General features: G+C 45.9%; 3 protein-coding genes across 5 annotated transcripts; 1 reads left to right on the top strand and 2 right to left on the bottom strand.

Moving 5' to 3' along the window:
• Positions 1-577: 577 nt before the first annotated feature.
• Positions 578-11282, bottom strand: UBR7 (ubiquitin protein ligase E3 component n-recognin 7). 2 transcript variants are annotated; one of them, XM_042790756.1, is made up of 11 exons: positions 10960-11282; positions 10679-10812; positions 10012-10072; positions 8366-8461; positions 7200-7253; positions 5931-6036; positions 4541-4725; positions 3842-3973; positions 3275-3437; positions 2651-2712; positions 578-1831 (listed from the first exon to the last, which is right to left on the bottom strand). In XM_042790756.1, exons 1-11 carry the CDS (start codon positions 11158-11160, stop codon positions 1739-1741), a joined length of 1287 nt encoding a protein of 428 aa, XP_042646690.1. In that variant the 5' UTR covers positions 11161-11282; the 3' UTR covers positions 578-1738. The 2 variants fall into 2 exon arrangements, with proteins under 2 accessions (XP_042646690.1, XP_042646691.1); XM_042790757.1 differs by having other exon boundaries at positions 4541-4692.
• Positions 11283-11303: 21 nt separating this feature from the next.
• GON7 (GON7 subunit of KEOPS complex) lies at positions 11304-12797 on the top strand. Its single transcript, XM_042790759.1, has 2 exons — positions 11304-11502; positions 11975-12797. The coding sequence occupies exons 1-2, from the start codon at positions 11304-11306 to the stop codon at positions 12106-12108; spliced, it is 333 nt and encodes a 110-aa protein (XP_042646693.1). The 3' UTR covers positions 12109-12797.
• A 5950-nt stretch (positions 12798-18747) lies between these two features.
• TMEM251 (transmembrane protein 251) lies at positions 18748-22482 on the bottom strand. 2 transcript variants are annotated; one of them, XM_042790758.1, is made up of 2 exons: positions 22387-22482; positions 18748-20308 (listed from the first exon to the last, which is right to left on the bottom strand). In XM_042790758.1, the coding sequence occupies exon 2, from the start codon at positions 20290-20292 to the stop codon at positions 19897-19899; it is 396 nt and encodes a 131-aa protein (XP_042646692.1). In that variant the 5' UTR covers positions 20293-20308; positions 22387-22482; the 3' UTR covers positions 18748-19896. The 2 variants fall into 2 exon arrangements, with proteins under 2 accessions (XP_042646692.1, XP_032866404.1); XM_033010513.2 differs by lacking the exon at positions 22387-22482 and adding an exon at positions 22039-22370.
• Positions 22483-26394: the final 3912 nt, after the last annotated feature.

Below are 26394 nucleotides of genomic sequence, written 5' to 3'. Positions count from 1 at the left end.
CCTACTGGGCCTACAAAGGGGCTGGGCCTACGAGCCTGCTGGGCCTACAAAGGGGCTGGGCCTAGGAGCCTGCTGGGCCTACAAACGGGCTGGGCCTAGGAGCCTGCTGGGCCTACAACTGGGCTGAGCCCATGAACAGTCTGGGCCCACGAACGGGCTGGGCCCGGAACCGGCTGCCTCCCTCAGTAACCCCCAGGCTGCAGGCCCAGGCCCATGAGGCCCAGCGCCGCCCCTGCAGTAACTCCCGCTCCTGGAAATCCCACAGTTGGTTCACAAACCTTCCCCCACCTGTCCTCTCCCCTCTCGGCAATGTTGCTGCTGGTTCCTGGGCCCGGGGTCCTGCTCTGCTGGGGAGCACAGGGCTGAGCTCGGAGCCGGAGCCTGGGGCAGTGTCCCCCCCCCCCCCCCCGCCTGCTTCAGGGACAGAGGGGACCCCCTGCTCCTGCCCAAACCTGCCCTGGGGTTGTGGCCCCCGCAAGGTGGATGGTGGCCCCAGGGCCAACAGGTCCCGGCTGTGGTTGGCCCGAGCCTGGGTGGAAACAAACCCCTCCAGCGCCATTTCAAACAACCCAGACAGTTCAGGTTGAAGAGTTCTTTAATTTTTAGATATCTGAGCTGGATATGCAGTTACACTCCCCGTAACATTTGCTACAAAAAAAGCACGCACACTACCCAGGGTTCAATTTAAAAGCAGCTAATCCTTGTGCATGAAACAAACCCATGAACTGAGCCTCTACGCTAGAATGAGCTGTTGTAAATAAAGGGGTCAGAAACAAGGAATAGGGAGAATGATAGATGAAGGTCTGATTTTCTTAAAAGTCATTAACATGGAAGCAGGGTCTTACCCCATGGTAAAGAAAGCTTCCAACTACGTCAAGGAGTTAGTTAAAAATTAAAACTCTTAAAGTAGGAGGTGTTAGGGTTTGTGGGTAAAAAAACCTAAAAACTATATTAGCCTCCAAAGTCAGGAAAAGTCATTATTTAATTGTAGCTAAGTGCAGATTCTTCAAAGTCAGTGACAGAGCTCCTCTTCCACGATTATCACAGTGATTATAAAAAGATCACACATTCCATACTGTAGCAAAACGCCAGGCTGCTGCAGTGGTTTCAGGAACACTGCTGAAGTACAATAATTTGCAGTAGGCTAGTTTTTAAAAATCAAAGCGCATTAGAAGTCCTGTAACAAACCCACCAACGCTTCATTTGTACTTTCGCACCTCCTCCTGGCTCTTGTTTATATTCTAGTGAGCGGATAAAGTTCACGTGACAAGTTTTTTTGCATGTAAAACATCACTGTACAATATTAAAAACCAAAGGGTTTGCATTTTATAAAACCAGAGCGCACAGTTCTGTCGCATCAAGCCTAATGACCTCTGATTTCTCATTGCTCCCCGGGGCGTGGGGCCGGGCAGCGACCGGGCGCTCGGATGGGGGGAGCAAACGGCCCCGTCCCTTGTTCCCGCAGGAAGAGCGGCGGCAGGCGGCTCCGGTGGGCAGCCAGCCTCCCCCGGAGCCCCGGCCAGCCTCCTTAAGCCCTTAGGAGAGTAAGGACCGAAGGCGAGCGGTGCCGAAATCCCTCTAAATGCCTCTTAAGAACACGATTTAGTGGCTACTTAAATAAAGGAAGTATGAGACAGAGTGAAGATGGTTCTTGGACAGTTGGATTTCGAGGAGAAGCCTCTTCGGTTTGCCAGTGACTGTTGTCTCCCGGTTCCTTTCAGACCCAAGCCCTCGCGATCTAACTACAGTAGTACTGCATCCGGTTAGTCCGTCGTCTTTTCCGTGACTGAAATTCTTCAAAGAAGTGCTGAATGTCTTCTCTTTTAACCACCTGGGGGGAAGCCATATGAAACCCAAGTTGTGGTACCAGAATTCAATTAAACCACCCTTTGGGTTTTTTTTTTTTCTTGCATGCCTCCCACATGTAATACACGACGCGTATAAAAGCAAGTATCCTGAAATCTCCCCGCCCCAGCCAGCACAACGGCTCTCCCGTGTGAGATGATTAATGCCCGGGCTCTGTGACAAGAGCACACAGAGAAACGAGCTCCCCGGAGGCAGAACAGGCACATGCAGCAAAGCTCCTGAGGGTATTTTTGCTGGGTTTGACCATTTGGATCATCAGAAAAATTAACACAAAGCGCCATTTTTACTGGCTCACTTCCGACTCCTTACAATGTATCTAAGCAAGGCCATTTAGCAAACAAGCCAACAAAATGCTTAAGTTGATTAATGACAGCACGCAAATGCCTTCAGGAAAACAACGGACAAGACTTGTTTGCCAATATTTAGTCGGTCCTTACTCTCCTAAGGGCTTAAATTCAATCTACCAAAACCCATAAAGGTTAAGAGCTTTGTTTCCTGCATACTTTTCCTAGAGCAACAGAAGTTTCATTTAAATTTAATAACTGCTCTCAGTACTTCAGATTTCTCTAAGGTCCCTGGTATCTCTCAACAATGTCATCAGGAAACACAACTTTTAAATTCCAATGAAATTGGGGGGTTCTAATTTCTACTGCAGTACCAGCAACTCCAAGAGACCAGAAAAAAATATTCTAACACAGCAGCATAGTATTCAACGCCCAACCCGCCTTCAACAGCACTTTAAAACACATTTTCTGGCAAACAAATTCTGCCAGTTGCGCCTTACCGTTCCCTCATCTGCAAATCTCCTGAGATAGTCAGTCAGTTCTGTCTTTAAATCATTGTATTCTGGATGGAGAAACAAAGGCAAGGGAAAAAAAAAAAAAAAAAACACAAGAAGATATCCAGCTTTAGTTTAACCCTGGTTCAAGAAGACAACTTGTTCTACTTCCTCTTCTTCTTTGTTAGGTTTACTTGAGACAAATCTAGGTTGGGACAAGTAATGAACAATAATAATAAAAACAAAGGGAAGTCCAGGTAGACATGAGAAGCCTAATAACTTAGCAGACCAGCCTATGCCTCTGAATATCTGCTCAGGTGATCCCCAAGCGTTTAAATATTCACGTCACAAGACATGACTAGCAATCCAGTATCCAAGATGTTAACTAGAGGAAAAATTCCCCCACCAACTAGTTCCTTGATGTGAGTTACTAACGCCGTAACAACAGGCCAGAGAGGCCAAACTTCTCTAGAAGCGATCCCGACCGAGGTGTGTGGTCTGTTGTACCGTCATCTGCGTGCTACTTCAAAAACAGTGACACACCACACTGCAAGACCTGGTACTAATCTCTGAGGGGCAACTGTTCAGTCAAGGTGTTAAAGCAGATTGTAAAAACGACGTTGTATTTACCACAGATGAGCTCTACTTGCTGGACTCTGTTCATGCTGTTCAGGGTGTCCATTAAAGGATCTCTCCTCTCTGTTTCTTGGTCACTGGTACCTTTATTTTCGTAAGCCAAGACGGTGTCACATTCATCTGTCAGGAACTGGACTTCAAGCTCGGAATACATTTTCTGGAGAATAAAGTAAAATTTACTTTTACGTTGCAAAACTTCTGCGATGGAGATGCTCTCCCCCAATCTTTGCTGTGTTCAGTATCACAAATAATAACAATCAAGACAATAATGTAAATTTTGTATCCAGCGTTTCAGAAACCTCCCCATAATGACTTCCAAAGCAATGCTGGATTTAAGCAGCAAAGAACGTACAAATGTTTAGAAGCTCCTTTGTCCTGTATTAATTCCAAAAGATTCAGTCTGTTTCTTTATGTGGGGTAGAGGGTTTTTTTGGGGTGTTTATATGCAGAGCAAGAACATTTACACAGATTTTATCTATAAGCTTCTCTTCAGGGATTCTCTGGGAGCTCCTCCCTGCCTCCCCCACGTCAGTGATGGTAATGAAGAGAGAAAAAACATACCAGACAGTCTTCACAGGTGCATAATTTGCTTCTCCAGTTCGATGGCCAAAAGGTGGCACTATCTCTTCTGGAAAATCGCTTGCTCTGGAGTTCTTTCAGCTTGCAGACTGGCTCCTCCTTCTTGGTCACTACCTGAATTAAAATGAGTGTTCAGTGCTCTACCACGTCACTTCGAACACACTCCATTCTTTCCAGCATGTCACATTCCCTCTGCAAGCTTTTTCTTTTGTCTCAGACACATTTATTCTTATAAACAACCATATTACCGTTTCAGCCACATGAGGATTCTGATGTGGTTTTAGCAGTTTCCACTGGAAATTTCTGTAGAAACCGACTGCAATAGCCATAAATATTTAAGAGATCCCAGCTGGACTATCGTGCGAATGCAGCATACCTCTGCACCAGAACAAACTCAGAAGTTTCCTTAGTGTAAAGTCCAGGTGGCTGACACAGGAAGGGATGGATATAACCTCTCTGCAAACAGATGTTACACCCCTGTCACCCACTTCTACAAGCAGGTCCCACAGCCCCCGCCGCGCTCCAGAGAGCGCGCGTCTGAAGGGTCAGTGACCGAGGAGCCACACGGAAACGGGCTGAAAGCATTTACCTCTTCGCTGAACCTATACAGGAAGAGGTGGGCTTCACTTCACCTACCATCACTACAAAGATGTACAGGACAGAACAGAAGGTACGTTTTACCTCTGGACAGGCAGACCCAAAGCTAGTGGATGGTTCATTAAACCGTTCCATTTGCTTCTCCTCCTTCGTTTCTTGGTGTTCCACTCCACTTTCTTTTTTTATTTCTTTTTTCGGCTCTTCACTTTCCTCAACCTTCAGCACAACCCCTTCATCTTCAAGAGAGTTCACTTTGGTCAGAGCAGGAACTGGAAGATACATACCCACCTAAGTGAAGATACTGTGCCAGACAAGGTGCAGGCTACCACAGGCCCCCTCTCTGCTTCACAGCCCAGTGTCAAAGAGCACCCAGACACACCCCTCGCACTGCTGGGCCCTGGATAGACTCTACCACTGCCCAAAGACACAGTGAGCCAGGTGTACAAAGAAACCAGTCCCTCTTTCACCACAGTCTTCTTCACCTCTCATACTCCTAAAATACTCTGCTTCCCAAAATCTAAGCCCTGGGAGAGGGAAAAGGGCATCCCAATTTGAGTTAGTTCTGTACTAAGATGACTGTCCTTGACACCCATCATGGGTTCAGCAGCTGTTGAGTACTTTTTTTGCTGACTTTGTGGCAGAGTCCTTCATTTTCCCCAGACACACACACACACCAGAAACTCCACGACAGATTAACGACATTAACCACTTCCTTATTTAGAACAAGTTTCTAACTTGTTAAAAACATAGCTGGTTAGAAGGAAGAAAACCAAAACCAAACAAAAAACCCCCATTCTCTACTGTATTTACATTAGAGGAAAGAGAACTCCGGGTAGGCCAGCTTGGAACCCTGAAAATTACCACTGAAATTTCTGGCACGTAAGAGATCAATCACCAGTTGATATAAGCAACATTTAGGAGACTATGTGAAACCAGGTCTTTCCCCAGAAACCAAGTCATCTCCCCTTCTGATCCTGCAGAGGAGGGAGCAGACAGAGGCCTGGTGAACCACAGGGGACACGTGTCCTGAGCACAGCCCCAGCTCTGCTCAGATTAAGGTCGTACACATTCGTTTCAGGTCACTCGATCATTCACTCACTGCTGCTCAGAGCCTCCTGCACTCAGCTGTTTGCCTCGCTGCTTCCCTTAGGATGGCTCTTCAGTTCCCTGATCCAGTTTAGAAATTAAGTTCCTTGAGACAAGTATTAAATTTTCGGCTATCTACGTGCTAAGTACTTCTTTAAGAAAATAAATAAAAGAGCGAGCACCACAGAATTAAGGTTTAGGAATGAGAACTGCATTTTTTTTTTTTTACAGAACAGTTACTGCAGCCCTGCATGTCCCACTGCTGCAGGCGACTGTCCAATATAATGTCATTTCTCCAACCACTTTAACAGTATTATGTCATTAATCAACCCTGTATGAGAAATACATGCTAACGCAATATTGGCTCGGATATGTTAATTTTCTTTACCTGCTAACTGTGATGCGTAAGCCCATAGGAAATGGCAGTGATTCATGCAGGCTTGGCACACCATTTCGTGGAAGTCTCCACTTTCAGGGGGAATTGCACCAAGATGCTATTGAAAAGAAACAAGCACGCAGCAGTGAAGCACCTGCTGCAAATTAACAGACTCAACTCTAGGTTTAGAGGAAGTAAAACATCAACTCCCATCGCATTTTCAGCACAAGCATGCACTCCTGCTAACTTTCTACAATAATTATCAGTATAATTTAAAGACTGGAAAGAGCTGATAAAAATTCCAGGGACAAAAATGAAGTAATTCTCTCTATATCTACAGCCTTTTACGCCTTCTACATACCCAGAAATCTCAGTCCAATCTTCATCTCATTTCGAAATGGTCCTAAACATACCTCTTGCACACGGCACATTTAAACTCTCTTAAATAACTTTTTATGTTTGCTTCCTTACACGTAAGAGAGCATAAGTCTTCATATTGATCACATACTGAACTTGGGAAGAATTAGGCCCCAAAGCTCTCCAGAAAACAGTGAGAACTATTTAGGCAATTAAAAGCACTTAGCGGCTTTCTTTTGAAAACCATTCCTGCAAAGCTCACAGTATGCAGCACCATATTCTTCATCCGTATGTTTATCCAAAAGAATCTATAGTTTATCTACAGAAGCCATAATTGAAGCCAATTTTTTTTTTTTAATTCTTTGATCCTGTAACTTCAAACATGGAATTTCACCCATGCCCTTCAAGGCACAAGAGGCTGAATCCTTAATGCTTACACATTAGGTAGGGCACTCGCTGAAGTGCTGAGCTGCTTTTAAAAGATTTCCCCAAAGTTCGTAGTCAGGAACCAACAGCACAGATCCTTCCCTTGCTACTTAAAGGAGTTACAGTTTAAAAAGCATTTTTTTGAATGAAGGCAGTTGATGATGATGTGCCTCAGTAAGAACCTTTTTCTCACCAACTGTACTGATTAGAATTTTCCAATTAAAGAGACAGTTATAAAGTTGTTCTTTTACTCTGCAGTGGTAACCTTCAAAAAGGTAAAACTCTTCCTAGGTTTTTGGGGATTGGAGTGGACAGAAGTATACAAGATTAAACTTCTCATATTCCTTTGCACAGGATGAAAAGAAATACCTCAGAACTCAGGTAATAATATTTTGAGAACTACAGAAAACCTTCCCAAATAAGAATAACCGCACAATCTTAACCGACACTGACTTATTTCTATGCAAATGGCAATTCTGCTACTTATAGTTTCCTTACCCTTCCATGGAACCAGTCTTCACAAACTATGCATTGGATCATCTCATCTGGAACCTAGATGAACAGTCATATTATTAGCATTAATAGCAACCTCCAGACTCTTTCACAAGCCTCAGACTGCAGCGGTATGCAAATCCTGCTCAAGCGAATTGCACCTCCCTCTCCACCCACCTACAGGGAGCTGCCACTAGTAAGTGGTTACTGCTTCATTAGTCAGTTTGCTTCCCTGAAGTTCCACAGCATATGTAATTTGTCGTATCAAGACTGTGGAAATTCCCATTTATTATTACAAAACTGGTTTTCCCAGTAGAGCAAGACATTCTCACACAAAAGAGCTGATAAAAGTTAAAACACCATTGGTAACTTTTTTCCCATAAACAGAAAAGTATGAACTGGCAGCCTGGCAAAAGAAAGACACTGGTATTCATTATGCCATCAGGTTCATGCAGCAATGCCAGAATCCTAACTATTCACAACGCAGTACAGTACAAACTGCTTTGTTATGAAACAATCATTAATGATTTCTTTAGAAATGTTTAGCTTTCTCTGAACTTCAGAGAGGTGAGTTTACGAAACACTTCTTGGTATTTGAAAGACTTGTGAGTTTCTTATTCTTTGAAACACTTAATTTCTATCACTGCAAACAAAAGCGTGCCTGTGCAAACCAAGTGGTGTATTTTAACACTTCAGAGAGAGAAAAAGTGTTCTGACTGCCGGTGCTACAGGACAGACTCTCCCCATCCCAGGAGCCCTGGCCCAGCACTGCTGCAGGCAGGAGGCAGCAGATTCTGATCTCTCCTAACATGTGCAATGTGTTTATTCTGCCCTTGCCACACTTCTCAAGGTGATGAGAAACCCACCCCCTAAGGGAACTCTGTAACTTTAGAGAGGAAAGCAGGGAAGACTGCAGCAGCAGCATTTTGTCCAAATGATGGTTTGTCTTCCTCATCTGTCTTTAAGCCATATTCTTCCATTAAATAAATAAATAAATAAATAAAATCATAGAACAATTACTTTATACAGCACATGACAACCAAAAGCAATATAGAACTTAAGATTTCTTAAAGTGGGATCTTCCCTGCAAAGTAGCTCAGCGACCACCCTTTGCACAATATTTTGCATAAATACCATTTGCATATATGATAACTACTGGGTTTTGTATTTACCTCATCTTCAGGATCAGGGTAAGGTCTTTTACAAGTACAGTATAATCCATAGAAATTGTCATTATACTTGTTTCCTGAATTCACCTTTCCCTTTTCCTGGGAGGAAAGGAAAAAAAAAATGTCTCAATAGCCAATGTGGTGAAAAACAAAAGACAGAAAAGACTTATAATCTAGAAAAACCCAATTCCTGTTCCACTTTAACTCCTGAAAGCAATCATTACAGTCACCAGCTTGATGATCCAAAAAGAAAGCTGTTATGCAGACACCTAGGCTACACTGAGAGCAGCAGGCAGGCTGTGCAGGCAATACTGAAGTTCAAAAGGAAAGGGGAAAAAAAGTCTTTCCACCTCTGTAACAGATGGCAACTGTGGTTTTTGTTAAGCTACTGCTCATCTAAAAGGATGTAAGAGTTTTGATCAGCAACCACGCCTGCCTGCTGCCATTATAGCAACGTCTGTAGATTTATTGTGTGCCTTGCCCTCCATCTTTTTTTAAAGATCCAAACCGTGTTCCAAACCCAGCTTTGTTTAATCTTACCGCTGAGCTTCCACTCGATTCATGTCATATAAGCCTCACGCTACAGGAGAGGATTATCTAAATTACGACACGTGCTGACTGAAATTCAATTACAGGTAATGCCATTAGAGAAATACAGCTGCAGCCAGAGGGCTTCGGAACGGCACACAGCTGCAGCCTAAAGCCACCAATGGCCCCTGCAGAAACAGCTGTGACAATGTGTGATATTACTACAAAAAGCTTTCTACTGCTACTGTTCTGACGAAGGAAGAACGGGCGACGCGCGCACCCGGCATCCTTGAAGTCAGCCAGATTAACGGACGGCTGCTGAAGGTCACCTAACCTGTATAAACTGATTTTGCACCAAACTGAAGGAGGAGGAACAACCACGTGATCCATTTCATCGAGTCAGAAACAGGAACATCTTAAAATTGTCACAGGTGTCTCCGCAGGGATCACTGGACTGTAGCCTTAGGCTGACTAGCTCTGGACCCATCCCAATTCTGCCAGAACAAAACGGGCATCCACAAAAGCACTTGCTGTTTCTACATTTGGAATGGGAGCAGCACTGCAGGCAAGCCAAGCAGCTTCCCGTCACTGCTTCCCAGAAGATTACCAACTGCTTGACCAGCCCCAAATGTCCACCAAATATGAAAGCACTGGGGGCTTAGCAGAGCAAAAAACTACCCCGCCAGTAGGTTCTGGTGACAACCTATCAATAAAGATTAAGGCACCACAAAGAAGGGGAGGGAACAGTCTCTTTGACAGCAGCACAACCTTACATTTCCTTAATGCAAGTGCAAAACTGCAGCCCAAAAGGTTCTCCTGAAGACAGCTTAAAGCTAATGAGATGTATCAGTGCAGGCACCAGGAGAGGTTTCTGGCATTACACTCATCATGGATGCCAAACTGCTGCATTCATGAGTGACAAGGATCAAACATTCTGTCTCCTCGCAACATTTCCCTTTGGTCCCTCAACAGGTTTATCTCCTGTTGTAATACTCCCACTTAGTTTAACTTGCTGGGAAAAGCAGAGGCATCGCATGAGTCAGCACCGGCTGAGGCAAGGCACCAACCTCCCCAAACTGTTATTTGGATTCCGTATGCATGAAATCTACGTCTGAACTTACTGGGAGCAACTTGCACTGCAGATTTTTGAACTTGCTGTTTCCACAGTCACAGCGGAAGTTCCTGGAAAGAAAAACAGAGCACTTCAGGGTTTTTATTAACTGAAAATACATGGTTTTTTTTTTCCGTTCGTAACAATTCCCAGCACTTTACTAGGAGCCAGAAAAATACTCTTGCAGCTATTTAAGCGACAGCATCGGTCAGAACCGGCCAAAGGGTCTCGCAGCCTTACCCTCCCACACGCTCCTCTCAGCGGATCTCTGCCAACCGTCGTCTGCAACAGCGCTGGGCTGGGAGACCGCGGCAGGCACAGCTTGCCCCGGGCGCTGCAACTACCGCACCGGGAACCAGGAGCGCGTGTGCTGGCAGGGCTGGAGCGTGAACGGGTTCGCTCCCGAAGGCTGGGCCCCCGACGGCCATCGAGCCTCCTGGTCAGGCACCCGAGGCTTCTCCGTAAATCGGGGGGCACGCTGAGGTGGACCCGCCCGCAGCTGCGTGGCGGGGAGCGGTGCGTTCTGTCCGGGTGCCGGCACCGGGACGCTCCCCCGGCCGCCCTCCCTTCCCTTCCCCTCACGCCCGTCGGCCCGGGAGAGACCGGCCGGCCCCAGGGCGCGTGCGGGGCCTCGCGCCGCGCCGGCGCACGCGCGCTTCCCGCCGCCGCCGCCGCACCTCTTGGTGTAGAGCTCGAAGAGGCGGTGGGTGCCGTGGCACTCGTAGCTGCAGGCCAAGCAGATCCCCGCCGGCTCCGCCCCGGGCGGCGTGCAGGTGCTGCAGGCGTACAGCGCCTGCCTCTTCACCGCGCCCTGCGAGTGGGGAGGGGGGGGGGGGGGGGAACACCGGAGCGGGCTATAGGGGATGCCGGGGGTTTGTTGGGGGGGTGGGGAGGGGGGGGTCCCGGTCGGCCCCGCCCCCCCCCTCCCCCGCCCGCCCGGCCCCGCCCCCGCCCCCACCTGCGAGTAGCTGCAGCGCTCGTGGTCGCTGCCCCCCAGCACGGCCCGCGCCTCCTTCTCCAGCTCCTCGTTCTCCGCCAGCACCTCCGCCAAGGAGACCACGGGCTCCTCCGCGCCGCCGCATCCTCCTCCTCCTCCTCCTCCTCCTCCTCCTCCTCCTCCCGCCGGCTCCGCGCCCTCCGCCGCCGCCGCCGCCTCCATGGCCGGGTACGCGAGGCCGCGAGCGCGCCGCGGCGGGGAGCACGCGCCAGGGGGCGCCCCAGCGGAAGCGGAACCGCGCGCCTCACGTGACCGCGGCCCGCGCGTCCCTATGGGGCGGGAGGGGGAGGGGCGGCGGCGGCGCCATGGAGCTGGTGGCGGAGCTGCGCGGGCGCGACGGGCAGACGCGGTCGGTGCGGGTGCCGTACCCGGCCGAGGAGGGCGAGGGCGCGCAGCTGCGCGGGCTGCGGCGGGCGCTGGCCGAGCTGCAGGAGCGGGTGGTGGAGCTGCTGGCGCCGCTGGTGCAGGAGGAGCGGGAGGCGGCGGGCGGCGGGCGGCCGCGCGGTGAGTGGCGGCGGCGGCGGCGGGGGGGGGGGGGGCGGGCCGAGCCCTCAGGGAGGCGCCCGGGCCGAGCCCTCAGGGAGGCGCCCGGGCCGAGCCCTCAGGGAGGCGCCCGGGCCGAGCCCTCAGGGAGGCGCCCGGGCCGAGCCCTCAGGGAGGCGCCCGGGCCGAGCCCTCAGGGAGGCGCCCGGGCCGAGCCCTCAGGGAGGCGCCCGGGCCGAGCCCTCAGGGAGGCGCCCGGGCCGCGCCCTCAGGGAGGCGCCCGGGCCGCGCCCTCAGGGAGGCGCCCGGGCCGCGCCCTCAGGGAGGCGCCCGGGCCGAGCCCTCAGGGAGGCGCCCGGGCCGCGCCCTCAGGGAGGCGCCCGGGCCGCGCCCTCAGGGAGGCGCCCGGGCCGCGCCCTCAGGGAGGCGCCCGGGCCGCGCCCTCAGGGAGGCGCCCGGGCCGCTCAGCCGCGCCCCGCTTCAACCCTGACAGGGAATGCCGACAGCGACGACGAGGAGGAGGAGGACGGGGAGGAGGACGATGAAGGCGAAGACGAAAACAACCTGGACGCGAAGGCGAGCGCCGATGACCCGCCTCCAAAGCGGACGAGAGTTCAGCGGCCCTGACGGTGCCGTTACACACCGGGCTCAGGCGGGGCCGGCCGGGCTGTGCGCGCCCCGGGCCGGGGCTCGGCCCGCTCGGACCCGGGCGGCGCCTGCGGAGCTTCTGCTCCGGTTCGAGAAGTGAAACGTCGGTCCCGACGCCGCTTTAATGCGGAGCCTTAATGACAGGACGCGCCTGGGTGTTAGCAGCGCGTCGCTTACAGGGCACCAGTGTTCCGCTGAGTAAACGACAAATATAAAAGTGTGCTCACAAGCCTTCTGACTGGTACGTTTTCAGTGACCTTTCCCAAGTCGTAATAGTTCTTCGTGTGACTTAAACTTTCAGAGTCAAAAAATCTGGAAAGTTACTCTGGGAGATAGGATCTTAAAATGGTACAAGACAACTTTTATTTGTATGGAAAGCAGTAGAAGACCACTATATTCAAAATAAAAAAAAAAAACACCAGTAGGACTGTGTCCATTCCTGTACAATCCTACAACAGAAGATTATTTTTGCCTATCATCTAAAAGGTTTCTTTTAGTCACCCATCAATCAATTACGTTCCTGGAAAAGGTCATAGGCAAAGTAGATTGAAAGAGTTGGGAATCTTGGTTTCAAAAAAATTCTCTGTTTTTGTGACTGCCAAGAAAGTGATGAGTCTGTGTGATAATTATCTTCAGTATTCCACAATTAAAAGCCTGTTTTCTCCAAATGTGGGGTTTTTTTTTTTCCTCTCTGGCACTAGGCAACATACGCTTTCATCCATCATTGAGTTTTATCCAGGTTGATTTTTAGGCTCATTTGGTAGCTAAGTCAAATAAAGTGAACATCACAGCTTAATATTCTGCCTATGCAGAACTCCTAACATTTCCTAAAAATAAGAGCAGAGTGATTTTTTGAGACGCTTTCTATAAACAAAACTTGTGCAGAAACTGGGGGAAACGTAGTAGGGTTCTACCCTGGTGTTGCAGAGGCTTTCAAACAGGACAGCTATTTAAAATCTATGTACTATCAGCTGGCACTCCAGCAGTCAATAATAACAGATTCGAATGTCCACGAGAGGAAAACTATTACTGCATAGTCAATTCAAGGAATTCCTAAGATTTAATGACAATCCAAAACGCACATTCACTCACCTAAAAGTGAGGGCTCTCAACCCTGACAAGTTTCCTTGGGTGGTATCCTGACCCAAGGGGAGAGTCCTCGACCGCAGCCGAAGAGGGCTGGCTCAAAATGCCTCCCCGGGGGGCTCCATTTATACCCGAGCCAAATTCAATCCGGTCAGTCCCAGCCCAAATGGGCCGAGGGCCCCGGTTACTGTAACGACCTGAGAACGAGGGCATGAAAAAGGAATCAGTGCTCACCATGTCTCAGCAGCCAGGAAGCCCCATCTTTGTCAGGGTGGGTGCACCTGCCACAGCTGGTTGCTGTAGTTTATTTTAGAGAGGAAGAATGTATAAATACTCGAATAGCACCTAGGAGTACACTGTGTGTAACAGTTCTTGGCTATAAATCAGCGTAACCCAATCTTTCTGCTAAGGTTGCTTGTTCTGATAATGCGGCATGTAGAATGTCATTAAGTAACATGCTTCCCATATGTTACTTGAATTCCCAGTTTTTGTTTGATGCATGCTTCTGTGAACAGGCATAAAATGTTCTTGGTAGCCAGTGCATAGTGTTTACTGTGGAGCTTGAGAGTCTTCTCTAGCAAAAAATTAAATAACATTTAATAGGGTGAAAAGCTTGTTTCCCCCCCTTTTCATGTGTTCATCTGGCATAGGTTTATGTATTATGGAAACTGAGCAAATCTTGAGACTTGTGTGTGGAGGACAAAGTATCAGAATAAATAATGAATTTTTATGAGCACAAAATGCTCTGCATTTGTTTGAAATAGGGGGTAGGGGCGGTGTTGGAAAAAAAGAGGTCCAGTAAACTTATTTTAAACATCTTTATCTCCTCTTCTTCTAAGAAATTCACACAGCCGTTATTCTGTTAGCAGATATGACAGAGGCATAACTGAGGAGAAAAGACCAACTCTGAAGACTAGGGAACTTCAGTTGCTGAGGACCTAGGGTAAGAGAATATTACACAAATTAATTCTCGTCAGGCTGCAAAATCTTAAAGTGATAAAATGGTTAAAGTGTTTTAGGGTAGATAATTTATTGAAGGAAGTGGCACTGAAGGAAGTGGCTTATCAAAGGCAAGACTCGGTACAAAAAACTGAGCCTGATATATCAGAAGGGCCCCTTCATATGACTGGTGCTAAAGTGATGACATCTGTTATGAGCTCTGTTCTGCAGCTTTGGAAGCTCGTTGTAGAGCTACATCTGTAGAGCAGCGTTTTGGTTTTTTTCTTTCTTTCTTCCCTCCCCGAGTCCTCCAGACTATAGTCCCTAAACACACCAACAATGGTGTGAACTGTGGGATGGCTAAAAAACATTTAACGTCAAGGATGAATTTGTGGCCTTTATATATAAATTTTGTGTAATTAGTCCACTGGAACACCATGGGCTGTAAACCTCCGGTCTAAAGCAACAAATCCTAACTTTATTAGTGTAGGAGTAAATGCAGGTAATACGCCAGTAACAGGAGACATTTCTCTGTCAGCCTGGACACACTGACTGCTGCACCCGAGCTTCAGGAGGTGTCAGTGAGCACTGGGTTAAGAACAACCACTCAAGTGGCCTTTAAAGAATCATTTATAATCCTTATTGTTTCCACAAAAACTTGTAAACAATGAAAAGGGTACTGGAGTTTCATGAGGCCTTACACAATTATAAACTGTAGGTTGGCTTGTAACTAGTGCCCTAACTCAACAGAGAACTTTATTTTTCTGAGTTGCTGCAAGGTAACCAGGCACAGAAAGCTTTAGTGTGATGGGTCTTTTATTCTTTTTCCTTTCCCCCTCTCCATATCTGTTTTAGGACGTACCCTACAGCTGTCTTCTCGACCCCTTCTGCAGAGCCCCTTTCTCCCCCAGGACTGCTTCCTGTGCTGTCCTTCTAGCCAAACAACTGGGAAAAAAACAGAGGGAACCAGATGCTGTTGCTCACTGGTTGTGGCACCCTTTTTCCAAGCAACCAAGTCAGAGAAGCATACAAGTTTTTCCATGGCTGTGGGAGAGGCTCCAAATTTTTCTGAAGACAGAAAAACCTCAGGTTTATGTCTGTGGAGAACACAGCAAAAGTTCGCAATGACTTTTACAAAGCTGTCCTAGAGAATGAATTTTTATGCATGCCATAATCAACTGTGGCCCCTGCGTTGTAGATAGAGTAGATAAGCCTCGACAGAAGAAAGATGGCATACTCTTCTTCTCAGAGATACGCTAGTGCTTCTGTACTTTAACCACATCAGGCTGGCACAGAACAAGCCCAATTCACCACATCTGCACTGCTTAGTATAGTTTGTATATCTGTCTTACTAATAGAACTTGGTTTTACTAGCCAGAGGGGACTATATGCATTTTCCTTACCAGTGAAGGGGGAGAATGCTGCTATGTTTCTAACGAATTAAAAAAGCTGGAGAGATACTGAATTACATTCTTGGTAGTATTTAGATGGAACAACTACTTTTACTAGTTGCAAAACAGAACAGCAAAAATGTCAAAGCAATTCTCCTTCACATAGACTGAGATTATGTGACATAGTCTATTGTTACTGCCTTGAAATACTGAATTTGCTGGTTCAAACAACTTTGAGGTTAAATTCACACCGGAATTTAACAGGTTGCAGCGTTCTGTGTTTTAAAACAAGAAGTTTAAAATCACAAGTATGATTTATGAGGCACTCAGATGGTTCTGTGAGGACAAGGGGACAACCCATTATAGCTGATACTCAGGGCATTGTCTAAAAGTGCAAGAGCCTTCCTAGTTCCTAAAAGAGAGATTCACTCTCATAATTTTTATTAAAAGGGTTTGAATGAGATTCACCCATTCACCTGTGTAATTCCCACTCACTCTAGCTTAAAAGTTAATTTATAAACAAGTTACTACAAATATCACGTTCTCTCTAAAATACACAGTGATCTGGCAGTTAGGACATACCATGGGGTTTAATATATGGTAACTAGGTTAACACTCAGCAGTGTAAACAACTGAGCAGTGGTTTTGGGCACATCCACTGGCCAAAATTTACTGGGCTAGTCGTGGGCTTTGAGGACTGAGAGTTGAGCAGAAGTACCTTCTTATGGATGTAGCATGTTCTTTCTTCCCAGAAGAAACCTGTACCACAGGGCTAGCTTTAAGGAGAGCTAAGATGAATCAGTTCTTACAAATGATCTATCTGATGAAGTTATTAAACTGCTTTCACACATTATGTCATACGTAGAAAAGAGGTTCTCATCCAAGACTGGCACACGAAAAGCAGCTTTTTTTCGAAACTAATAGAATAATGAGAGCATCCTTCCAAGAAGACAAGGGACCAGGCAAGAGAAAATAAGGGGAGTTAACAGGTATCCTCCATAAACTTTCTTCCAAGGATAAGTCAATCCTCATGTTTTTAATTAAAAAAGAAATCAAGCTTGCAGTTCTACTTCACTGCTGGAAGAAATATGCTTCATAAGGAACACATTTTACTGAAACTTACTTCTGTCCAAGTTTGAAGGGCTGCAGCCTGACGTTACGCTCTTCATCAGACCTGCTCTCCCGCAGGAGGAAGCGAACAGGCTCAGCAGCAGTTAAAAAAATGTGGCAGACATTTTCCTGAGACAGGAAGGGACTGTCAGGTGAAGGTCAAGCAGCTAATGAAACTAACACTCGGACTGCACAAGAGTGATGCTCAAGCAGTCTGACGAAGCTTTCTCTTGTGACACAAACACAATAAAAAGAAATCCAGGTTAGGTAGCACAGAGATGAATTCAGCAAGAGTATCGGTAAAAGTAGCTTTCCCACCCCTAAGTGGAAGTTGTAGCAATTCATCTTTCCTGCCCACTCAGTGAAAAGAACTAAACAGATTTGCATGAGCAAGTTCTAATATAAGCTAGTCTTGCATCTTTTATTAATGCCATTTATGTAGAAACAGACTGCACTGTTATCTGTCATTTACAATCAAGAAGTAATTGAGAAGTACTGTAGTCTTTGAAGAGCTTGTAAAACTTCTTTGAGCTTCATTATCCCAAAAGCTGGTAGGTTACATCAGTTTGTGTTACAGGCAGTTATCTTCTGTGACGGAGAACTAATTAGCCTTGACACTATCTACAAATCTCCAGGATAATCAAGCTTAAAGTTATTTCACTACTTTTAAAAGACTACAGTAAAAAACAATGTAGTCACTAATTTTTAGAGACTTTCCTTTACTTACTCTGTGAGTGAAACTTCACCTGTTGATGATCCACTGGTGCCAAGCACCAGCAGAGCTAGCTTTCCTCCTCTCCTACTCCTGTTGTCTGGTATTCCTACACACTACGTTAATAGTTTATACTAATTCTCTCCATTGCTGCCTTCCACGCAAGCTCAAATCGTTACAGACACAGCATTTGCTTGAATTAGATTGTGTGTCTTTCTGTAGTTATCTGTAAAGCTCATGCTTGTCAACAGCTTTAATCCAAAACCAGGCTTCTGATGGAAAAGTCTACACACGCAAACCTCCGTTCTGCAAGTCACCGCTGCGCCCAGCACGTGCTCCACATCCCAACAGCTTGGCTCACTGCATCAGTGATGAATTTGCTAACAGCCACATGCTTGCACAACAGAAGCTTAAGCAGTTCTCCCTGTAATTTTCTATTTTTGATGCTTCCTCTTATGTCGTTCTTCTTTAAATAACTCCATCTAGACACAACATAACTGCTCATTTTAAGAAGTACGGCATCAAGTTAACAACTCAGTCCAGCCAGAGGTATCTCCCTGTTACACAAAGGGATCCAGTTTCATCCATCCAGCCCCAAAACTTCAGGCTACAGACAAGTAATTAGGGCACAGAGCGTAAAAGGACAACAAAGATCAACCAAACAAACACACTGAAGGGAGAACTGGAGAGTAAACTACAGCAGCTGACTGCTAGCACTGCTACCTAAACAGACATATGCAAAAAAAAAAAAAAAAATAAAGGTATTGATATATATCTGCATTAACAGACTTCTGTTTATAAACATTGAAAAGTTTTTATTTTATAGATAAATAGGATGGTGATTTTTAAAGTTAGGAAACAACACAACTTAAAAGCTCTGACTCCCCAAGATACTAGAACTCAAGAGTTTATTCTTACTCCACAATATTAGAGATGGCAGCTTCCTCCTTTTTATATTGCACTTAGAAAAACTTTCTTGTGAAGGCTACATTGTTTCCAGGTGCTAGCACCAACGCTGGCATGTGAAACCAGTGTCTCAAAATATCTCCAAATGCAAACAGAAAGTTTAAGGTGTTGTAACTACCATCCTTAAACATACCAACACTGAAAAGAGTGTTCTCTTTCCAAAGCAAGAGCAAGCAGATATTCTCCAAGATTCCCTTAAAGTAGTCAGAAATGGATTAGCATTTGTGATGATTAGGTACTGACAATCACATAGGATTGAAATTCCCATCGAGGACTTCAGTTAATAATTGGTTTGGGCCTACTGGTTTTGAAGAGTGTATTTTGCACCGTTTTCACCTTTGGAAGGTTATTTCCATCACAGCTGGCTCAAAAATGTAGTTATTCTAAGAAGAAATAAAAAAAAGGACAAGAAGAAAGGACAGATTCGATATTATTCAAAACACACAATCTAGAAGTTAGAATTAAATGCTATGCCAAAATACCACTGAAAAACAGAAGTTGAAACTATGGTAAGAAATCTCAGTGGAATTTCAGTATGACTGAAGAAATCTGCATTCATTGCAATAATAAGAAGGTGCCTTACTTCTAACTTCTGGAAGAAACACAGTTGTCTCTGTCTTACAACCTTGTCTGTATCATCCCCCCAACCTAATACCAGTTACTTTCCCAAATTCAAAGTTGTTCCTAGTACATCAGTGCTTCCAGAACACGGGTTTGCATCATGTCAGGAGTGAACTTAGAACGGTAGTAAATTCCAATCACTTGTAATTTTATCAGAGATTTCCACAGATAGGAAAAGGAAACACAAATGAAGTTTTGTGCAGACTAGAGGCCAATGACAGCATAATCTGCTTTTGACATCATAGGAAAAGAATTTAAAGCACCAGCCTCCAGGCCTTTGCCACTCCTCACTCCTACAGCATGGTACTGTTGTGGTCACTGAAAGACAGTATGCTGCCACAGAAAAAAAGTACCTTTGTCCCTTTAAAGGTTCGCACAAACTTTATTCTTTGCTTCCTATAACTAAATTTATTTATTTAAAAAAAAAAATCATTAAAAACCATCACTGATGTAGATATTAATTACTTAAAAAAAGAAAAAGCAAAGAATTGTGTTAAGTGCAGCTTTTATAATCATGTTCTGATTTTTTTCTCTTACATTTACCACAAAAGTATCATCTTGATTTTACTCCAAGGGAAAACATATGAAATCACTTTTTTGCACAGAGGAGTAAAGTCATGGACCAGAAACTTATTTCCCCACAGGACGTTTCAGATGGAGTGTTGCAATTTTGCATCATTAAGGCAAAATGAGGAATACTTCCATCAAGTGTCACACAGGGCTCTCCCACTCTGGCCATTCTGATAGACCCATATTTAAAAACCTTTGTAGTTACTTTTTTTTTTTTTTTTTTTTTTTTTTAAATAGAAAACAGTCACTCTCTTCATTGTTTAACGGTTTGGAAGAAAAGGCTCTTTCCAGCCTTCACTCAGAACTTCAGTCTTGTGATTAGATCAGGCATATGCAATTGCTTCAAAACAGCTATGGAAACTAGAAATTGATCTAAGTGTCAATCAGTTGTAATCTACTGATCTGATTAGAGGCCTTCACAAATGTTTGATGACGATTGCAAATTACAGCCAAGCAGATAGGAATGATGCAATACCCAACAGTTTTGGGGTCAGCTCTTGTACAGGAATAGAGGAACAAGAACATCTGTAAATATGGTATTAAAAATATTATAGTCCACAGCCAAAAAGGCAAGGATAGCAGTCGTACTTTTAAGGAGTGCGTCCATGTGGTTCCTTCCTGTGGTTCCTTGGGGTGTTGCTGAATGTGCTCCAGTGCTAGTTTGTTGTAAGTCTCATTGATTTCAAAGACGTAATAAAAAGCTGCAGCACTTGCTAACAAGTACAACCCCACACCAATCCATCCCATCCTCTGGCGGAAGTTCATCATTCTCCATGCTCTGCACCTGGAACAAAAGACAACATGTACATTCAGTACAGCTTGAAGAAAGAGGAGACATAGATGAAGCTTGGTTTTTGTACAACTTTTCATTACGCACTAGTAAAACAGCACACACATCAATTTCTGAAGTTCTCTCTACGTCAGAGAAAATCATATTACTATGCCAGCAACAGGCTAATGGTAATTACATACAATGCTCGATCGATGGCTGTGGCTAGTTTAGGGGCTGCTAGCTATCAAGTTATACCAGGTCAAAGTCAAGTACTGAGTGAATAAAACAGAAGTCATGAATTGGGTGAGTTAGTTACCCCATCTGCCCTCAGCGCCTCTAGCCGCAGGGTGGGGATACTATGAGACTTTCTATAAGTACAGAAAGTTCGTAAAGTTCTTTGACATCTGCAAGACAAACGTGTTTCCAGCTAGCCAGTAACAGGAACATCACTGCTTGTTTGCAGTACAGCAACATCCAGCTTTATTTAGCTCCAGCTGTATGCCCATCTATGAACCACATAAAAGGATGTTTTCAATTTGAACATGAGAAGGTATGTACTCGTACCCATTTGCACACATGAAGATACTATAAGCACATTACTTGCACCTAACTGTACTTCTGCTCTACCTGTGTGAACAGCTGCAGTGTGCCTTCTGGAGGAGAGGAACTGAACGCCTGTACTGGGGTTAACTGACTCTGTGCAGAACCAGACACCAGTCAACTGGTAGTTTTCAGAAGAAGCACAAATTACTGAAGCACCAGACACTACTGGGCTTGATATCAGCTGCTTTAAGATCTCTGGCCAGCGGAATGGGTGAGGTGACTTGAAACACTCTCCAAACCAGTCACAAACCCTCTAGACGAAGTACGTCCACTCAAACCAAGAAGTCATCACCACCTTCCCTCAAAATAGCACTTGGGCTGGGCAGGGAGAACCACTGCTTCACTGCAGCTGGTTAGAGAGTTCTCCTAACAAATATGCTTTTTCAGCCTGTCAGGGTTTTACCTTTCCTACCTTTTTAAGAGGAGTAAAATCAATTTTTAAGAGGAATAAAATCAGTGCACTTTTAAGAAAATATATCAGGCTTTAAAAATACCTGGCAGAAATGCTTTTTTAAGGATGATTTGTGCATACATAACAATAATTATTAATATAAGAGTATATTAATACCCTCTTATAAGAGAGTTTACCATAATTGATTTAAAAAATCACTACACCTTTCTAAATGCCCTTTCTTGAAGCTAGCCTATTCTGTCTGGTAAGCAACCTGGAAAGCCTTTCTGGTTTTCCGTAGCTGAAAGATATCCCCAATGCTGACCCTACAGACTCTGATCAGGGTAGCCCTGGAGAAGTTGTTCTGGCCCTCACACTGCTCCATTTATGGTGGCTAAAAGGGTGAAACATACAGTGACAGTAAATACCTGGCAATGCCATAACTTACGCCCGTGACAGCAATTTGCTGTTTAGCTTATCCGTCTATATAACTTAACGGTATGCTTCCCTTTAATACACCGAGTTAACACTTTTAGGGGGGCAGCCGAGAAAAACGTGTAAAAAGCTTTTCACCCACCGGGTAAAAACTTAAATTCCAGAGTCCATGTTTACCTAATGGCTAAGTCCCTGCCCGTTTTTTTTTTTTGGTTTGTTTTGTTTTTTTTTTTTCTAGTAGTTAAGCATTTTAGAGACGACTAACAAGTAGTCACCTTCAGAGAAAATGTATCTTCAGAAGGAATGCACGTACCGAAGGCACAAACACTACTAAAACTGCAGCAGATTTAAGATGGTAAAACATCAGCTGTTTCTCCTCCTTCCCTTGTTAGGCAGCAGCGGCCAGGAGAGGAGCCTCGGCTCTGGGTCACGCCGAAAGAGGCAGAGGGAGCGCCTGGAGTTTTGTCATCATTATTTTCCGTTTCGAGGCACTATTTTTCCCTTGTAGCTTTCGGAGAGACCCGCGCTGGTTATCAGGGCTGTCACCCCGCATTCCGCGGGTGCTGCGGGGCTCTCCCGCGCCAGCCGCCCGCTGGCGACCCCCGCCGCGCTCGGACCCCGCGCCGCTGCGGCTCCCTCACCGACGCCGGCAGCCCCTTACCTTCCTCCGGCGGAGAAGGAGGGAGCGGGAGGGCGGCGGCAGGCGGCCCGCTCCCCTCAGCCCGCGCCGCCGCGCCGGGAAGCGGAGGGCCCCGCCGGCCCGCCGCGCCGCTGCCGGCCCGCCGCCATCGCCGCCCGGCCGCCACTCCCGGAACCGCGGCGCTTCCGGCATGGGGAGAACCGCTTCCGGTGCGCGCTCCGGCCGCAGCCGCGCCGGGGCGGGATGGGACGGGACGGGGCGGGTTGGCCGGCGGCCATCTTGGCCCGGGCCCGCGCGCCTCCGCGGCGCGCTTGGCCTCGCCGAAAATGGCGGCGGCCGCCGGACGCTGCCCGCACCCCTTAGTCACCTCCCGGTTACCGCCGGCCCCGAGCCGCCGCGGTTGGAGCGCTAGCGCTGCCTCGTGTGGCGGCGGAGGAGCGGCCGGCCCCTGGCGCGGCGGCCGCCTGTAACCGCGCCGTCCCTGCGAGGCCGCTGGTTTGAATTGCGCGGGCCCTCGAGGAGAAGGGAAGCTCCAAGGGTTGCGCTGTGGCAGGTGGCGGCGTTAGCCAGGTGCGGTGAGGGAAACGCCGGTGGAGGCTGTTCTGTTGTGCAGCAGTGTCCAACAGCTGGCACAGGTGTACTTTAAAAACTACATATTCATTCATAGATACGTCTTACTGGCATATTTCTTTCGAATTAAATCATTGGGAAATAGGATACCGGGAAAAAAGCCTTCAAAGAAGCCAAAAGATCATCCAAATTGACCAAGCGAATCTGATTTGTTCAGATGTGTACAGTTCACTGAAGTGCACCACGGTGATGTTTGGAAAGTTTGCTTGTGCGGAAGGTGTTTCAACATTTGTCTCACTTCAGTAACTGTTTAACATGTACTTCCCGTGCTAGTCAAAATACTTCACTAACTGCATAGCGTTATATGTAAAATCAATTACTAACTTGTATCGTGAACTTATGAGAAAACTACTGTGGGAGTTCCTGTAATTTCTTACTGAATTGCTTAACAAATTGAATCAACTATGAGCAAAATAGATTTCAAATGCATTTGATTTATCAAAACCTTGACCATTAACTCTATTACTAGGGGGAATAACCAACTCCTTGTCAGTCAGCACTGAATTCCGTCCTCTAAAGTTACAGAGAAGGACTGGTGACCACAATTGACACACATCAAACTGTAGTTAAAAAGAAGGCTGAGAGAATTTTAAAAGGGATGTCAGATAATAAATGAAAGATGCTAAAGCAGTGAGATATTTTGTTTGAGTGTAAATAAATATACATACCGGATTTGCTGCCATTTTTCTTGGGAGATGTAGTAGGTGCTTGTGAGGCAGTATATAAAAGCTGCTGCAAAATTAAATTTATGGTACCTTATCCTGCTATGCTTGGTGTTTCAGTGAAAAAATATTATAAACTAGAGTTTTGGATTACATTCAGGACTGCTGATAACTAAACACACGGTGCTGCTGATGTCATTCGAGAAAAATGACACTGTTGAGAGCCCACAACAGTCAGAAATAAGTTCCCTGGCACAGAGCAACTTCACCTTAAGCCATGGTTGGTTGGTTGGTTTGTTTTTCCCCTTGCTTTGGCTCGTTTAACTAAGGGCTCAAAGTGTAGCTCCTTGACCACTGTGAGGACACTAGATGGTGCTCAACACCACAGGCAAAGCCAACCTTTTGCAGGCCAGGTGAAACCCCGACTCCCAGTTCAGAAGTTTTGCACTTGACATCAGTTGAATGAGGAATTCATCATGCTTCTTTCATTAAGTTGAAATAAATTGTTAGTGTACTTCTGATGAAAGATGTAGGTATGAATAACTACCTACAGCTACTTATCCCTGGGACACTGCTTTTGACTAAATGCCATTCTTTTTCTCCTTACAAGTGGTGAGGTCCCAGTTGATCTAGAAGTGAATGTAGCTTCTGTATAGCCTACAAACCTTCTATTCAAGTATTGCTTTATTGCATCTTCTTATATTGGGGCTAAAGGTAATGATGAGAAATGGAGCCTGTTTCCTTGAAAATGCCAATCTAGATGTCAAAGAGAAGGGTTTCAGTCAGAATTAATGTGACTGTGTGAATATATGGCTTGGCAGTTGATACATGTTAAGTCTGCAGTTGCACTTAAGATTCTGAAGAAAAAGAAGTGAAATTCGGGGCTTATTCCTACTTAACAAGTCTGTCCTCTTCAGGGTTTGAGTTGGAGAGGGAGGATGGTTTAAGATTTAACTTGCTTAATTTATGGGTCTTTTCTTCTGTGTTAATCATAGGCCTGAAGTTATGGTTATGAAGAGAAAGATTTTAAAAATTTATGGAGTTCTTGTAGCAAACACAAGCTGTCTTTGAAAGCTAAGTCATAACACCAGACAGCGTGACTTGTAGTATCTTTGGACTAGATCTCAGTTTGCATAAATTCAGTGTTATACTTAACCTTTGGGACAGCATAGGAAGGGACACAGCAAATAGCTCAGGGGTTGGTTGGTTTGTTGTTTGTTGTTTTTTTTTTTTTTAACATCAGCCTTTGGGGGGGGGAAGTAATATCAAAATTAGTGGAACAAGAAGCATCTGTTCTTAGATTCACAAGGGTTTCAAGCTAAATTCCGATCATCAGGGCTGGTAACAATAAGGCCAAACAACTCATACTATCCGTATTGATATGGGGGCATATGCCTGGTAAGACTCAAAAGAGTAATATTCAGGTTGCAAAGAGGAGGAGAAGATAGAAGTCTGTTGAATCAAAAAGAATTACCATTTAATGTTCAGGCCTAGAATTAGAGAGTTAATAATGGGATTTTGTAGCGTTAAAAAAAATAAATGAGCATTTCACTTTGTTTTGACATGAGTTATTGTAGGGATTGTGAAACTAGGTATAGAAATGCCAGGTTTATTTTGAAGGTAAAACAGAAGAGCATCAGGAGCAGGGAGGGCTGGCTACTCCACAGAGGGCAGGAGCCAAGCATGGTAACACAGCTGATAGGGCAGAGCCGTGCTGCCAGAACCCAGTCCCACAGTACCAGAGCAAAGCAAGCAGGGCACATCAGGTTCAGCCAAGAGTCCAGATCATCAGGCAAATGAGGCAGATCCAAGGTCAAGCTGGGAAGGCAGCCCACAGGTTAGGGTCAGGTCCAGTGAGGATAGCTGGGGTCAGACATAGCCTAGTGATTGCCAGGTAGGTCCGTATTGATAATGGAAGACTGAAGTCAGCCTGTAAGTCCAGATCCAGATGAACATGGCTAGACACTGTCACGGCTGAGCTGGAGAGCCATACTGCTACAACATAGTTCAGGTGGGGACTGAAGGTCCAGGGATCACCTTAAGTGGGGCTCCCAAGCCCATGGGTAGGGGCAGGTGAGGCTTGTTAGGGCTGCTAAGTCCTATTAGGGCAGTCACGGTCCTGACAAAGTACATAGGACAAATGAGGGCTGACAATAGGGAACAGAAGGGTTAGTTGTAATCTTTTGATTAAACAAAGTTTTCATAATTTAGTGTTAAAGGAAGGTCTTCACTAGTCTTAGGTTTTGGCTAAAAAGCAAAGGTAGAAAAGCAGAAGCTGGAGGACAGAAGGCACCATGTGTTCTTTGGTTGGATACTGATTTAACGTAGTCATAGGTAGGTTCTCATTATTGACAAGTAATGACGAAGTGAGCATCTAACTACAGAAACATTTCTCTCAAGATGGCATTTACCTTCCACTTTGTAGGACACTGATTTTTGGTTCACCAAGAACACCATGTTCCCAGATTTTTTTCTTCTTGATCCTAACTCTAAAACAAACTCTTGGCTAGAGATCTGGGATCCCTACAGAGTCCGTATGTGTTCGTGTTCCAGGGATTAAAACTGGCATAAAGGAAGAGAACAGGGCATGAGCCCATGTGCTTAGTCCTATGAAGATCATACCTAACCATAAGCCAAGAGGGTTAGACTAGTTTTATGGTAGGGCTAAGCTTCTGAGGAGTGAGGGATGAAGCACAGTGCTCCTTGAGAATGCTCACTGGCTGGCTTATGGAGAAGG

Source organism: Tyto alba, unplaced genomic scaffold (assembly GCF_018691265.1).
Source record: "Tyto alba isolate M040663 unplaced genomic scaffold, T.alba_DEE_v4.0 Super-Scaffold_18, whole genome shotgun sequence".
Taxonomy (NCBI): Eukaryota; Metazoa; Chordata; class Aves; order Strigiformes; family Tytonidae; genus Tyto; species Tyto alba.
The sequence above is the reverse complement of the archived record's forward strand: the minus strand, read 5'-3'. Positions and strand labels throughout refer to the sequence as shown.